Source organism: Drosophila erecta, unplaced genomic scaffold, assembly GCF_003286155.1.
Source record: "Drosophila erecta strain 14021-0224.00,06,07 unplaced genomic scaffold, DereRS2 tig00000000-arrow-pilon, whole genome shotgun sequence".
Classification (NCBI taxonomy): Eukaryota; Metazoa; Arthropoda; class Insecta; order Diptera; family Drosophilidae; genus Drosophila; species Drosophila erecta.
The window spans coordinates 11,614,938-11,629,123 of record NW_020825194.1 but is presented as its reverse complement, the minus strand read 5'-3'; the positions used below and the strand labels follow the sequence as shown (position 1 = coordinate 11,629,123).

The 14,186-nt window shown below is 38.2% G+C and overlaps 1 protein-coding gene across 7 annotated transcripts in view; it reads left to right on the top strand.

Moving 5' to 3' along the window:
- LOC6552588 (tight junction protein ZO-1) overlaps positions 1–14,186 on the top strand; it is an 87,603-nt gene that overhangs the window by 24,622 nt on the left and 48,795 nt on the right. For all 7 annotated transcript variants that reach the window (XM_015154548.2, XM_015154540.2, XM_026981907.1 and 4 more), the window contains exon 2: positions 9,783–9,858. In XM_015154548.2, the coding sequence (XP_015010034.1) occupies positions 9,783–9,858 (76 nt within the window). The remainder of the gene's footprint in view (positions 1–9,782; positions 9,859–14,186) is intronic.

The following is a 14,186-nucleotide window of genomic DNA, read 5'->3' as shown; positions in this document are numbered from 1 at the left end:
CTGAACACAGTAGCTGTCGGTATTGCGTGCAAATCTTGTTGGGTTTGGTTTTGTGTTCATACTCGTATATGTTAGCCATGTTCGCCTATATGTATGTATGTGTGCGAGTGGCCCAGTCGGTTGAGATTAAAAACGCTTAAATATTTATTAAATGTGGGAGCGTGCAAAAGACAAGTTTGTGAGTCAGCTTAGAATGTCTGGTGGGCCAAACTCGGTGTGTATGTTGGTTTGTATGCGAGTGCTAAATGAATGCTAAATATTTGCATTGATTTATTTGGTGCATTAGACAGTGGCACTAAGTGGTATTATAAATATTTGGAACAAGTCTCACCCTACCGGAATAGATAAATTGTTGCTGCATGTACGATTTATTGTTTTTCGAATTCTGTTTGCCCTCTAAATCGGTAGCTGACTATGCGATGTTTATCTGCAGTGTCATTAATTCAGTTTCGCTCTTTCCTGCATATGATTTCATTTCTTTTTATTTTTTATTTCCTTCATAATTGCCACAATAACCGCACCGGAAATGCGATATCAACCAATTGTCGAGAGGCTCTCTCTTGCATTCCCGACTCTGAGGTTAACTTTCTCGAGGCAGACCGCACAAATGGCAAGCTGAGCTCCCAGGGTTTTGAATACACGGATGAAAAACATCTAAAGTCTGACGTTAACCAATGTCAAGTGAAATCCTTTATTAAATCGTATTTATTTTAATTTCTTTCTGTGCACGGGATGTCACTTTCAAACACATACCCATCATATTGACAAGCGTACTACCAGCAACGACCCATCCATCTATCTCCTATGTGTAATTGCCGCAATGGGAGCAACAACAAGCTTCAGATACATTTGTATCTTTGTATCTGCTGAAAGGCTTTCAGCGTGCAGCAGCAGGATGTGCTGGCCAACAAACAAGACGTTGACTTGACGGGTACAGTCGTCCACGGAGCTGCTTGATTTTTTAATTATTTATGCCTAAGACACGTTAATGATTTTCCAAGGAATCGCCTCAGACTGCACCAACAACTGGTTTTGCAGTCTCCCCAGCTGCATCTTCCCATCCCCAGACGACTTCTTCCGACTAAAGTTGGTTAGTCACTTAGTAATTGGTTACACTTTGATTTCGCCTCGACTCAATCGCTGACCTGCAAAACGAGTGACAACCTGCAATGTGGAAAATCGGACGGGCTTTTCACTCACTTTGTCACAATCGCTTGACAAGTGTTTGATGTTCGTGATTGAATCGACGGAATTTTCGTGGTGAAAAAAGTGAGACAGATTTGTGATTTGAACTGAAAGCCTGCGAAAAGATTGTTGTCATTAAGATGTTTGGCATCTTGTTGGAGAAATTAGGATCTGATAGCAATGATACATTTTAACTCGTAGCTTAATTCAGTAAACAAAATTCGTAATTAGCTAAGAAGTCTTCATAATTCTATACTGCAATTTTGTTCTATAAAGTGATTCTATATGATTCGTATCAATTTATGTTTGCAATATTCTCATTGCAATAAATTTATGTCAACAAGGTAAAAAATAAACACGAATCAACTCGCATTAGTTCAGCTCTCATAAATCCCCTTACACGTTTATATAAGCGCTCAAAGCTAATTGAACAATGGAATTCTAATAAAATTCGCCATGCGAATAAACATTCGTAATGTGCAAATACAACATTTCAAATAAAAAATCAATACCACTGAGACTCGATTAGACCGGCAGCATGAAACGATGCCTTTGTGTATGACTATATGCTTATACACATAGGTATATATATATGACGATATAAGTATATGCTTAAATCAGGCGATACATATTTATGGCCCGCACTTGTGGGCCACTCGATATTCAACGGAAAAACGATGCATCAAAGTCACATACTGAGGAGACACTTGTCATGATGTCGATTTTCATTTTAACCTTCAATTGGGTGGCAGTGGCAGTCATCTTACAGCACACGATTTTCCACCGCACACACACACACACGCAGACACTTCGATGTGGTGGCATGACAATTGAATTGCAATTAAGCGGCCAAGTGCAATTAACTCAAACAATTACCAAGTCACCAAAGTCAGGCCCAAAAGTCACCGAAGTCGCCGCCAAAGTTGCAGCCATCATAATTGCTGTCCCCGTAAATGTTTCGCTTTGAATTTGGATTCGCTTTGGTGCTCTTAACTGAGGGGTATATATCATTTCAGAAAAATAATTTTTAATCAATACTCCCAATAAAATGCAACTTTATTAGCTTAAAATTCTCAGTTAGTGTTGCGATATCTGTAGGTTGCAAATTTTGTTATTGCACCTTCATGTCTGCTTAAGTCTTTAAGAGTTGTAGAGTATTAAAAATCGACCTAACTTAGTTAACCTACTTCTCCTTATTTCGCTTTGTTTATTTCGTTGCTCCGCGCGAATCGTGTGCAACTTTGGCGGCACTTTGCAGTGGATTTAATTACAATCAGTAGCTCATAGGGGGAAACTTGAACCCGAGATCAATGAAACTTGGTCTATACTACGGGTATATATATTTTCGACTCTCTATCGCAACGTTTTCCCTATTCTACATATCACAGGCCTTCGCACGTTCCAGTTTGCCCGTTCGAATGCAACTGAGAAAACTTTGGAGGGGAAAGAAAAACATACAAATTAGCCTACACAATGCAATTAGTGGGGAAATTTGCTTTTAATGACATGATGGCACCAAGTTGGAGATGGAATTCGCTTTTTGAGGCTGTGCGCGTAAATTGCGTAGAAATCGTCGGACGAAGGGGAACCGAACGGAACTGCACTGAAAGTGGGTTAAGAATTGTCATAATTGTTTATGCTGTTTTTCCCTGCCTTGCCATTTTTTATTCGCAATAGAGATATTGCAGTTCTAAAGCTACCACTTAATGGAGTTCATTTAATGTTCAGAGAAAGGGGAACGAGATAATTGCGTGAGAAGTCGGGCTAAGTAAGTGCAACATGATTTCTTTATAACAATTGCTAATAGGTCCAAGGGGGAATAATGTTTAACAACATGAAGATCTCTATCAGAGGGCCTTGAATATATGAGATGATAGTCATTTAACAAGATCCCATTAAGGTTTTAAAGACGGAACTCATGTACATATTATTTATATACTAGATTAGTTAACTTAAATCTTGTTCTATCAGCTTGATTCACTGATTTATTCTAGTAGCTTAATCTGGCGCCGTTTTCCCCATTTGAAATCCAATAATATTCCCCCATTTTATTCCCGTTTGACAGCTGCAGACTGCAAACGCTTAGGGCTTGGATAAAAATCTCCCCAATTTGCGTAGAAATCTGCACTGAAATTTCCTGCTCTTCCTTTGAAATGGAACCCAATTCGAGGCGACTCGTGCTATTGACAGCTGACATTACAACAAGTGTTTTGTATCCTGGTCCTGGCTTGTGTTTGTACTTGTAATTGCTTTGCTTTTCGCATGGAAAGGGTTCAGATGGGGTTGATTTCGAGCCCAAAAAGAAGGTGAAGGGACATCATGACACGCACACTCCATGTCGAAAGGCCATATGGCAGGTGCCTCTCTCTCTGTCAGCCCAAAGGCAAACAGCGCTTTTTCATTATGATTTTGAGGGAAATTTGATACTCCCCCGACAGCCTCTGCACATGGATGTCACTCCCAGTGCACTTGAATAAACTCTATAGTTCATTTGTAGTAAAAATAGCAATCAGAAACATTAAGTGGCCTAACAACTATACCAAATGTTCAGTAGGAGCACAAGTGCAATACAATTGATTTCATTTTAATGTGTTTACTTTGTAAATGCCATTGAATTTCGTGCAGTGTACCATCTGCAACCCTTGGATGCTTTTGGCAACCCATTTTGCGCACTCAGCGACCTGCACATCCACCCCTCTTTTTTGCTCCTTGCAACATTAAAGTTTGGGCGAATTTTGTTGCAAATTCTAGTCAAATATGCGAAATTTGTCGTCTGCAGCTGTTGGCCTGCTGCCCGTTCCTCCAAGTTTTTCCCCCTTTTTCCCCGATATATTCCCCCCAAAATGCACTCGCTTCAGTGCATTTGCGTCTCAGTCGAATTTCATTCCGCTTAAACCCACGCCAAGAAAGGATGTCGTCGAAAAAACTCGAAACGCTTATGCCACATTTTTTTTAAATGTTTTAATCATTTCTTCATAAATTCAATTCCGTTTAACTGTCAGTTGTTTTTGCTCTGAAAGCATTATTGCAAATATATAAACGTATAATAAATATGATGTTTTCAATCACTTTTAGTTAGGTAAGCAGTGCAATATGAATCTTTTACTAACCGGATGTGGATTTTTTTAAAAAGAAATTATTACAAAGTAATTTTGGTAAATTGTTGAATTATAAGCTTATCCGATTTTCACAGATTTTATTACTACTTCTCAAACGGAAACGGAAGTATTAGCTAGATAAATTGATATTATATTTTCTAAATGTGTTAAGTGAGGCGGCACAATTAAGTTAATTATAGATTATCGTCTGTATCAGACTCAAATTTGGCTTTGTGAAAGCTTCAAAATGAATATGGCACAAAAATAAGAAGTTGATTTCCTTTAAAGTAAGCCAAAAACAATATGTTACAGTCACCAGTTGCTGAATCCCACACGCAGATTAAAGCTCAAGCTCAGTTTGTTTATAATTTATTATGCTTGTGTATATATTTAATTTTAATTTCAGTAGATGATGGGTTTTTGTGGTTGTTTTTTTGTGTCTCTTCAAAATTATATGCCTACAAATATGGAAGTGCCATCGAATTAATCGCCACTTTGCGTTTACCTCTTTGTTTTCGTTTTCGATTTGAAAGATCCATTATAGGTTTGCTAGGCCTATGTCTGCTGACCTTCAGATCGCAGCCGACTATAAATAGAGATTCGAGAAATCAGCATTGTCATTCACGCAGATCTAGAAGATACTCGTACAATCCGTCAGTTTGCCAGCTCATTCATAACTCCGTTCGTTACTTTGATGAGTTGCCGCACTTGAGCGCACTTCACCGTTGACTTTTGATGTGTGTTTTTTATTTATTATTTGTGCGTTTTTACATTTGAATTGTACTTGAAAAAAAGTGCTACAACACTCGAACACTTCCAGGCCGATAGACGGAACCAGAATCCCAGCCACCAACAGTTGAATAGGAAGCTGAAAAAATTGTAAAAGCGAGACAAGAACATAATTTGAATCTAATGCTAATAAAATTGATTGCCATGACGCAGATTGATGACTGTCAGGGCCAAGTCTGCCACGCACTCAGTACCAAGTTCAAATTCCTATCTGGTTTTCTGCACTTAAAGAAAAGGTGTTTTCTGTTAGCTACCCTTTATAACCCTTTAAGTATTGTATTAAAGGATTTAAAATAACACTTTCAATTTTCGAGTCAATTCAAATATTGTTAAATTGTACAGAAAGAGCACTAGAAAGGCACATTTTTTTCTGTGTATATATGTATATACTAAATTAATTCACATGTCTAATCCGCAGTTTATTTTAAACATTTTCGGTGGCACAACTCTGACATTGCAACACTTCCGATGGTTAATCTCTGTGAAATTTTATGTTAAGCTGGGGATAAAAATTAAATTTTGACTGACAGCGTTGAAGGGGGCATTATTTCATTGATAAATCGCCGAAGCGTGCGTTTTCCGCTTTCAAAATTATTTACATAGCGCAACCTCAAGCATCGCTTTAATCATTTTCATTTGCGAGCGTTATGTGGAAAATGTTTGATGCTAAGCGATTTTCCATGTGCCGACATTCCACGGATATCGTGTGTGCATTCCATTTTGTCTCTTTAATGAGATAATTATGCTTTGATTAATATTTAATTGATCAATTAAATGTAAGCGTTTTAGGTCGAAAGTGCAATGTAACCGAAGCACTATCCTATCTTAAATCTTTTTAAATTTAAATTTAAAGATGTTTGGCCTTTAAATTAACTTTCCCACCTTTTAGCTCGGCATTTGCATTTCGTTCCATATTTCCTTTACGCTAAAAAGTTCCCAGCCCTATTTTTCCCATATGCATAACCCCAGCCCAAATATCACATATCATATATCACACGCACTTAATCCCCACTTTCATTTTCGCTTCTCTTCCACACTCCGCAGACATTACACAATTTTTATTTAATTGAAAATCATCCGTATAAATTTATTTTTCGGCTTGAGTGTCTGTTTGAATCGCCTTAGCTCTTTTAAAGAAAAATATAAAAAATTATGTCACTTGGGGCTTTTCTCTGAGCCCTAAACATTGTAATTGTTGTTGAGTATATATGTGTATATGTATAGACATATTTCGCTTTATTTCCTTGCATTGTGCATAAAACTGTCTGGGGTAACTTGATACTCGAAGTAAAACTGTCGCGACAATTGTTTGGCTTTTTTACTACGAGTTTTGGGTTGGGTGGGTTTACTTTGTGGTAGCTGCAAAGACTTTTGAGGGAAGGTTGGGGAGTTTAAAGTGAAGTGCTTGTGTATTTGACTTTTTGCCGTTTCATGTTTCCTTTAATGCCATATTTGTTATTGCCTGCCAATTGCTTTAAATTTGTTGAATAAAATTTATGATTATTGTTTTGGGTCTTCTCTCCCATGATTTTTGCCGTTTTCCCTTGCCAGTTTCCCACGCTGATTTATTTAGTCATTGGAAACATTTTTACACCGGTTACACGTAGATTCGTTATATTCTTGATCATGATCAATAACCGAATCGATCTGGTCATGACCGTCTGTCCGCATGAACGCCGCGGTCTCAACTACAAAAGCTAGAATGTTGAGATTAGGCATGCAGCAATTCTCTAAAAATCTGAATTCAAATTTAAAATTTAATTTTTAAAAAATTTTTGTTGTAATTTTTCTGATGTTATGATGTAGAAATTCAAAAATATCCCAAGGCTGAAGTTCTTAAATCCATTACTTAACCTATCTTAATCGGATATTGAAGTGGAGTACCTCTAAATGCTTCTGGAGCAATTCTCTAAAAATCCGCATTAGAATTTAAATTTTTTTCCGCTCAAAACTGTCACGACCACTTGTTTGAAAATTTTGTTGAATTCCTACCGATATTCCAGAAAATGTTGAAAGTTCTTATTTTGCACTTTCACTAGCTGAGTAACGAGTATCTGATAGTCGGGGAACTCGACTGTAGCATTCTATCTTGTTTCACTTGCAGTAATTGTAAACTTCTTCTTGGTTTTTTTCTCCGTAATTTGTGCAGCCACCGCAACTACTCCGCTAAAAATACTTAGCATATTTTATCGGCCAACATTCGTCACGTTGCTGGAGATGGGAAAAGTATTTCGCTATAAAGTGGGAAAATAGGAGGTGACTTTCTTCTGTTCCCCGCAATTTGTCACTCGGCATGAGGGGTCGGATCCCGAGATCTGGCTTCTCAATTACAGAACCCATAAAACCGCAGGGGATAGCAGCTCTACAAACCACAAATTGCCGTAACTTGCCTAAAGATATGTCCACTTCCGCTTTGCCCGCTGCGAAATCATTTATATTCCTTTCGTTTTGGTTTCGCCTTTAGCTACCAGTTCATATTCTAACATTAATCTATGTTCTTTTGCGGTTTAATTTGCATTCATTTGCTGTAGGAATTTTGTTTGTATTTACGCATTTTTTGCGGCAAATCACTAGCAACTTGGAAGTTGCTAGAAGTTCATTGCCTGCCTAAGTTTCGTTTTTATTAGCACCACGGAACAACCGCAGAAACACCTTTCCATTAAGTGTTTGGCAATAAAATGTTGATCCATTTATGGCGAGTTTACTGTAATGTGCTGGCGTGGAAGGTATACCAAGCTGGCTAGCAAAACTCCATAGTGATTGGAATAGTAAACCTAAGCCAATTCAAGCCAACATTGTTCTCCATGTTCTCTAAATCTCGTATCAGTTTGAATGCATTTTGCCTATAAAAATCCCTATAAAAAGCGCTGCGCTTAACCTTCAAAGAGCTGCCGGCGCAATTGCAACACATTTGCCGGTCGTAACATTTTAGAACATTATTCCAGGGTGATCAATCCACATCGCTGACAGAGGCAACAACCTAAAAACGTGCCAGACTTGGCCCGCAGTCATATGCAAAACATTGTATGCCACACATACTCACATTCCCCTTGCGGCAGAGCATCTTCATCTCGGCTGCGTAATTTACAAGTATGAAATCGTCCGAAACGATGGCCATCAGGAGCTGCAGTTTCACTCGTGGTCTAAACACTGGAGTCTGCTATGAGGCCCATTTTCATCCGCTGAAGCTTCTGGCAGCGCATAAATTTGCAGTTGCTGCTGCCGTGAGAAGTTCTGCGATGATTTTCTCACGCATGTCTCTAGGATATGCACGAGTGAGCTTCTTGTACTTGTTCCAACACGGGGACTTATTATAATTTTGTGAACTATTTTTCATGAGTTCTCTGCAGCCTTTCTGCTCTCCAATTAGCATTGCGCTTGGGAACAGCGCATATATATATACTTGTGTATATTTCAGGGGGTTGCAACAAATTGCAACAGGTTGAAAAACTAATTTGCATGCATGAAATTGCACTGCAAGTTCAGCTGACTTGACTTGTCTGAGGTTCTCGGCTGGAGTTTTGGTTTTCAGACACGATCGAGACACAGTCGTATATACTTACACATATATATCTGTCTGTGGACCCCAAGAATAATCAGAAACTTGTCCAAAACTATGGCAGCAGCTGGCGCAGATCAGATCAGATCAAGCCTAGCCTCGATCTGTTTACTTATATCCGAGTGTGCGATTTGCCATTGTCTGGCAATGCGGTTGGTCTTTATTCTCGCTTCATAGTTTTCAATTGAACTTGAAGTGTCTGTCTTGGAGTGACGCTCCCCTGACTTCAAAGACCGAAAAAGACTTGCCTAGATTTGGACAAGTCGCTGGATAAGTGTGTGGCAAATACAGTGCGTTTCAGCGAACTAAAGCTACATAATAAGCAGCGCCTTAGAAATAGAAAGAATTATAAATACAATAGTTCATATAGTACATATTCAATAGTACATATTCATATAAATGAATAGTTCAACTGTTAGTAGTTGTAAGCAAGAAACAATAAGTGGCACCTACCAATAGTATTAAATTCAGCTTAGGGTATCTATTGTTCGACTTCGTTTGTGTGCATTACTTACCTAGTCTTGCGTGTGTTTAATATTTATTCTTTGCGCCATAAATGAATGCTATCACTTTGATCTCACTTACTTTGGCGGGGAGTTCAATTCAAAAGTGTCTGTCAGGGTGTCTTTATAGCGCATATATGTACACATTACCCCATCCGATTTCATTATACCGTTCTACATATGTGTGTTCAGTGTTGATTGACATTTGGCCGGCATTTGAAGTGATCTATATGCTTCGCTCAGCTGTGGCTGCTGTCTCGTAAATCATGCCACGAACAACGATTTATATGTCTGCACAAACTGTGTACGTATATGTATATATAGTTTCAATACCCAACATGTGACTCTAAGGTTAAACAGGATTATTTGTACACCTTTTTCTTTTGGGTTTCGAGTGTGGTGCGTGAGTTTTGTCTGTTTGCCATTTGCCTACATTAGTGTTCTTGTTTTGTCTGCGACTTTTGCCACGCTAATTATAATTTATGTTGGTCATGTTGGATGTGACATGTGTTTACCATTTTACGGAGAATGCAACTCATAAATTTTGTGCAACTATAATTTATGCATCGGCTAAGTTCTACCACATACACGAAAACCTATATAAAGTGTTAACTAATTATGGCGCTTTTGTTGTTTCCTCCTTTTCAGATGCCGCCAATTTGGAGGACAGCCGCGATGGGGAAAAAATGCAAAAGGAAATCGAAACGATCGATTACATTGACAAGTAAGTGGTCACAAATAAGTTGGATTTATTGCAAGAAATGAATTACCATGTCAGTGAAGTGGACAATTACCAGGTCTTGGCCTGAACTTGTGCAATTTTCCTGTTTTCTGTCTGGTTAACGCCCTACGAGTAAATTTATTCGCCGCCAATTGCTGGGTGGAGGAGAATTAACTTGTTGCAATTTTCGCGAAAACCATAATTGTTTACTAATCTCAGTGTCCCGCACTTAAAGTTTCCTTGGCTGCTGGTGGCTGTTACTATTCACTTGCGGGCTGCTGTGCTGCAATGTTTACGTTCGATTGTGCAAATTGTGTATACGACACGTTGACCAATCCTCAAAATTGACAAAACACTGCGACGACAGTTGGGTGTTATTATCGTTATTTTGCTTGATTGCTCTACAATTTGCCGATTGTGCGATGAAACTTTATTGGTTTCGATTGTACAAAATCTCCTTGATTAGTGTATCTATCGATATTTGCTATTTGGTTGGGAAATCATTAAAAAAATTTCACCATAAATATATTTGCATCATAAGTAGCAAATATAAGTTCCATTAAAAACATAAAAACACTGTAATTTAAAAGAAATAAAGCTAATAAGGGCTTGTAAGCAAAAGCAATTGCCCCAACTTCTCAACGTCAAAAAGGCTTATTAAACTTTATATGAAACCACGTACCGTTTTGGCCTGGTCGAAGCATTGAAACAAGCTCAAAGTGTGAATTATGCAGCCATTTTTTGCCCGCGTTTTTATGTTCGTCTTAATTATTTTATTGCCTGCGGTCATGAGCGCGCATTTAAGCCATTTGCGGACTGCAATTGAGCGACAGCTTGACCACAAATGCAACAACATCGGAGAGATTTGGATCGTCGAAGTTGTTACCGTTTATATGGCCAATGAACACGGGCAAGTTTCTGCAGAAGTAGTTTTTTTTTTTTATTTTATTCGTCGTATTCCCCCAGATGTTGCGCAATATTTAATTCACTTAAACAGCCGCCAAAATCGGTTGGTGTGGCGAGATTTTCTTTTTTTATTTACTTCGCTCTGTGGCAACTTGTTAACTCTTTTTTGCAGTCTTTTTAACTGTCCCGAGATCATGTTGTTTTACGGGCGGTGGCGGGCTGTCCAATCGTCAATGTGTTTAATACATAATTTCCTTATCGTTGCGGGATTTTCTTGTTTCGGCTTTTTTCTTGAGCCATTGCTTGGTTAACTTTTGATATGTAGTTGAGATTTGATTTTCTGAAGTTTAATGACTTCGAATAATTATGATATTCAGTCAGGTAGCCGGACTTTGCTGAACATTATTGATGCCTGTGTGCGGCACTTTTTTGGTTTCTGGTTTCCAATTGATGCAATATCAGAAACAAGTTCCCATGTCTGCCACTTCTTTGGCGACTTCTTCTTAATTAACTTCCCATACTATATCAATTTCACTCCGAGATGGAAGACCCAGTGGAAGTTGCTTGGAAAGAGTCAACATAAAAACGAGATCGGGGCGACAAAATGAACTCAAAATAAAATGTTTTTGCAATAACGAAGCTTTGTGAAAGAAGCTCAGCGATTTAGCTAATAAAATACAGCATATTAAAAGATTACACAACAGAAAGCTAAAAGCCTTGCTTTGTTGAGGTTGCTTACAGTAAGCTCATTCAATTTTTGAAAATATAAAAACCGAACTATAGCTCAACTCTACTTACACCTTTTGCGGAGGCGGGACATTTCCTTTGGCCATAAACAAATTTCAGGCCAAACCCTAAAACGTTATCCATCCGCATCAGTGTGTTCACATAATGATTCGCCATGGCGTAGGTTAAAAGTCATCTCGACCACTTAGCCATAAATTAACTCGTCATCATTAGCGTGGCTCTGACCCATAATTAGAATATTATCTCGTTTGGCTAATCAAATGCATTTGAATTTAGATAAATAAACAAATTGAACAAGCAGCCCAGTCATTTCAAACTCCTACAACTTAATGAGGCACCATCGTCGTATAATATAAATATACAAAGGCCTTCTTCAGCTTCTTCAGTGCGGGAGGCAACACTTTCTTTTGGATACGTTTCACTTTCCACTCGAGAAATCAAAGAGCTTCGGATTGGGCTTAAACGTTAACAAAAACACGAAACTGGTTCAGCTCACGTATGCAAATGAAGTTCAACAAACGCACGAACCCAACTGGCAATTTGTCGCACCAACGAAACGCATTTAAATTAGCATTTGGGAAGAAAAAAACTGAAGAAACTGAAGAAAACCACAAAAACGTGCGAATATCGAAGCAAGTTTTATTGGAAGTTCGATTACGACATTTCGTTTGCGAAAAGATGGATGGAAACTTTCACTTGTCGTTTTTAATTGTGGACTTGGGTTTTGAAGAGAAGGAGGAGTTTTAAGGATTTCTGCTGTTATATGGGTTTCCCCTTAATTGAAGAGCTATTCCGTATATTTTCCGTGATTTTCCTCACCCGAAAGCCAAAGACTTTTGCAGATTACAGTTTCAGCAGCCAATTGCCACTTGTGGCATGCCGATGCGTTTGATGAACTTTTCATTGAGTCGGAAAACGTGTAACCGTAAACCCTGCTGCTGGCATATCATTACACGATTTCTAACAGAATGAAAACCCCAAAAGACGGCGCTAAAACAGGTGTAACCAGTGACCGACCGATCGTCTATTACGTGACGTCTTGATGGGAGACTCCAAGCAGACAGATTATAATAACAATAACAACGAAAAGGCACAAATAAAACACGGCTACAACAACCAGCATTTAATGCTATAAAGAGAAGTTTGTTTTAGCTGCCGCTGGCTAAAGTCAAGTTTAAATACCAAAAGGTTGCCACCAATTGGTTTTAGCATAACAAAAGCAAAGCCCCAGCAAATGGAACCACAACAGAAATCCGAGATCGAAACAATAAATACGGTTTTAAAAACAGCTTTCCAAGGGTCGAAGGTAAAGGGCAGAGCTAGGAGCGGATACAAATTGGTGGATTTACTTATTCCAAATAATGATCAGATATAAACGATATAAACGAGCTAATTTGATAGGCTTTCACACAGAGCTATAAACGTTGTAATTATCACATTCAACATTTAATTATAACTAATTAATAAATGCAGTTTGGCAATCCATGCGTCTCAAAAAACTTTAATTTACGTTACATATTCTACTGAAGCTAATTTCTGTTGAAATTATAATAACATTATTGTTACTCCAAGCAAATAAACTGCATCATTAATGATCCATTAAAGGCAAATTTCCCACCAATATACCATAGCAAGCTGTGCAAATGAGTAATGAAGCTTGCCGAAACACAAAGAAACAAGTTTGTCGCCTAAGTCTTTTGTTTTGTCATGCAGCCGAATAGACAATAAATCCCTTTATAATGATAAATTAATATGTGAAAAAAGACAATCATGTTATTGTTTCTGCGGAGTGAGGAGGGCAGGGGCGGCAACATTTAACGCTCTAATTAAACATTTATCCTTTTATCGGATTTGCCATTGCAACACATCATCCGGTTACGCCTGCAATGCAATCTAGGAGCTGAGATGAAATATTTTATGGCTTTTTAATGGATGATGGAAAATGGTTAAAATGCAGCCGTATGGCTTGCACAACTTGTGGGCGTTTTGCCAGTGCCCCAATTTTTTTGGTGAGCTTAATTTTTTTTCTTATATATCTGAGTGGCTTGGACCACCTACAAATATTATAAGCCATTATTGAATGCAGCATTTTTATTGGAACACAGACAACAGACACAGCACACAGGTCGAAGTTGCCAAATCGTTTTATTATTTTGTATTTTCCATGTTTTTATTCTATGCACACCTTGGTGCAAAACGCTTTCACAACAATAAAGCAGAAAAAGTATACATAAAAATACGTTTATGGCCCGCGGGGGCACATGGCACGAGCCTTGGCCAAGTTGAAATGCAAAAACCAAAAGAGAGACAAGTAAATTACGAGGTGGAGACCGCGTTGGTGCCTTTTTTGGCGGTGTCGGAGTTATGTTTCTCAACTTGCTAATGGAAAACGAAATGAATACACGAGGAAATGGTTAGCCAAAAATGGGTGCTATTCATTACGTCAAGATTGTAATAGGAGCTTTATTACAATTCTAATGAGAGTCTTGTATTTACCCCTTAGACCAAATAACACGTGTTTAAATTGACCTAGAATATGCAAGTAAATAGTATTAAATATTAAATAAAATGATTTCACGCATTGAATCTTAATATATATACCTTTTGATAAGTCTGAGCGGCAAGCAGTTAAAGTTTCAGCTTTCTTGACACCTAAATTGCTCGTCGCCCTTTCCAAG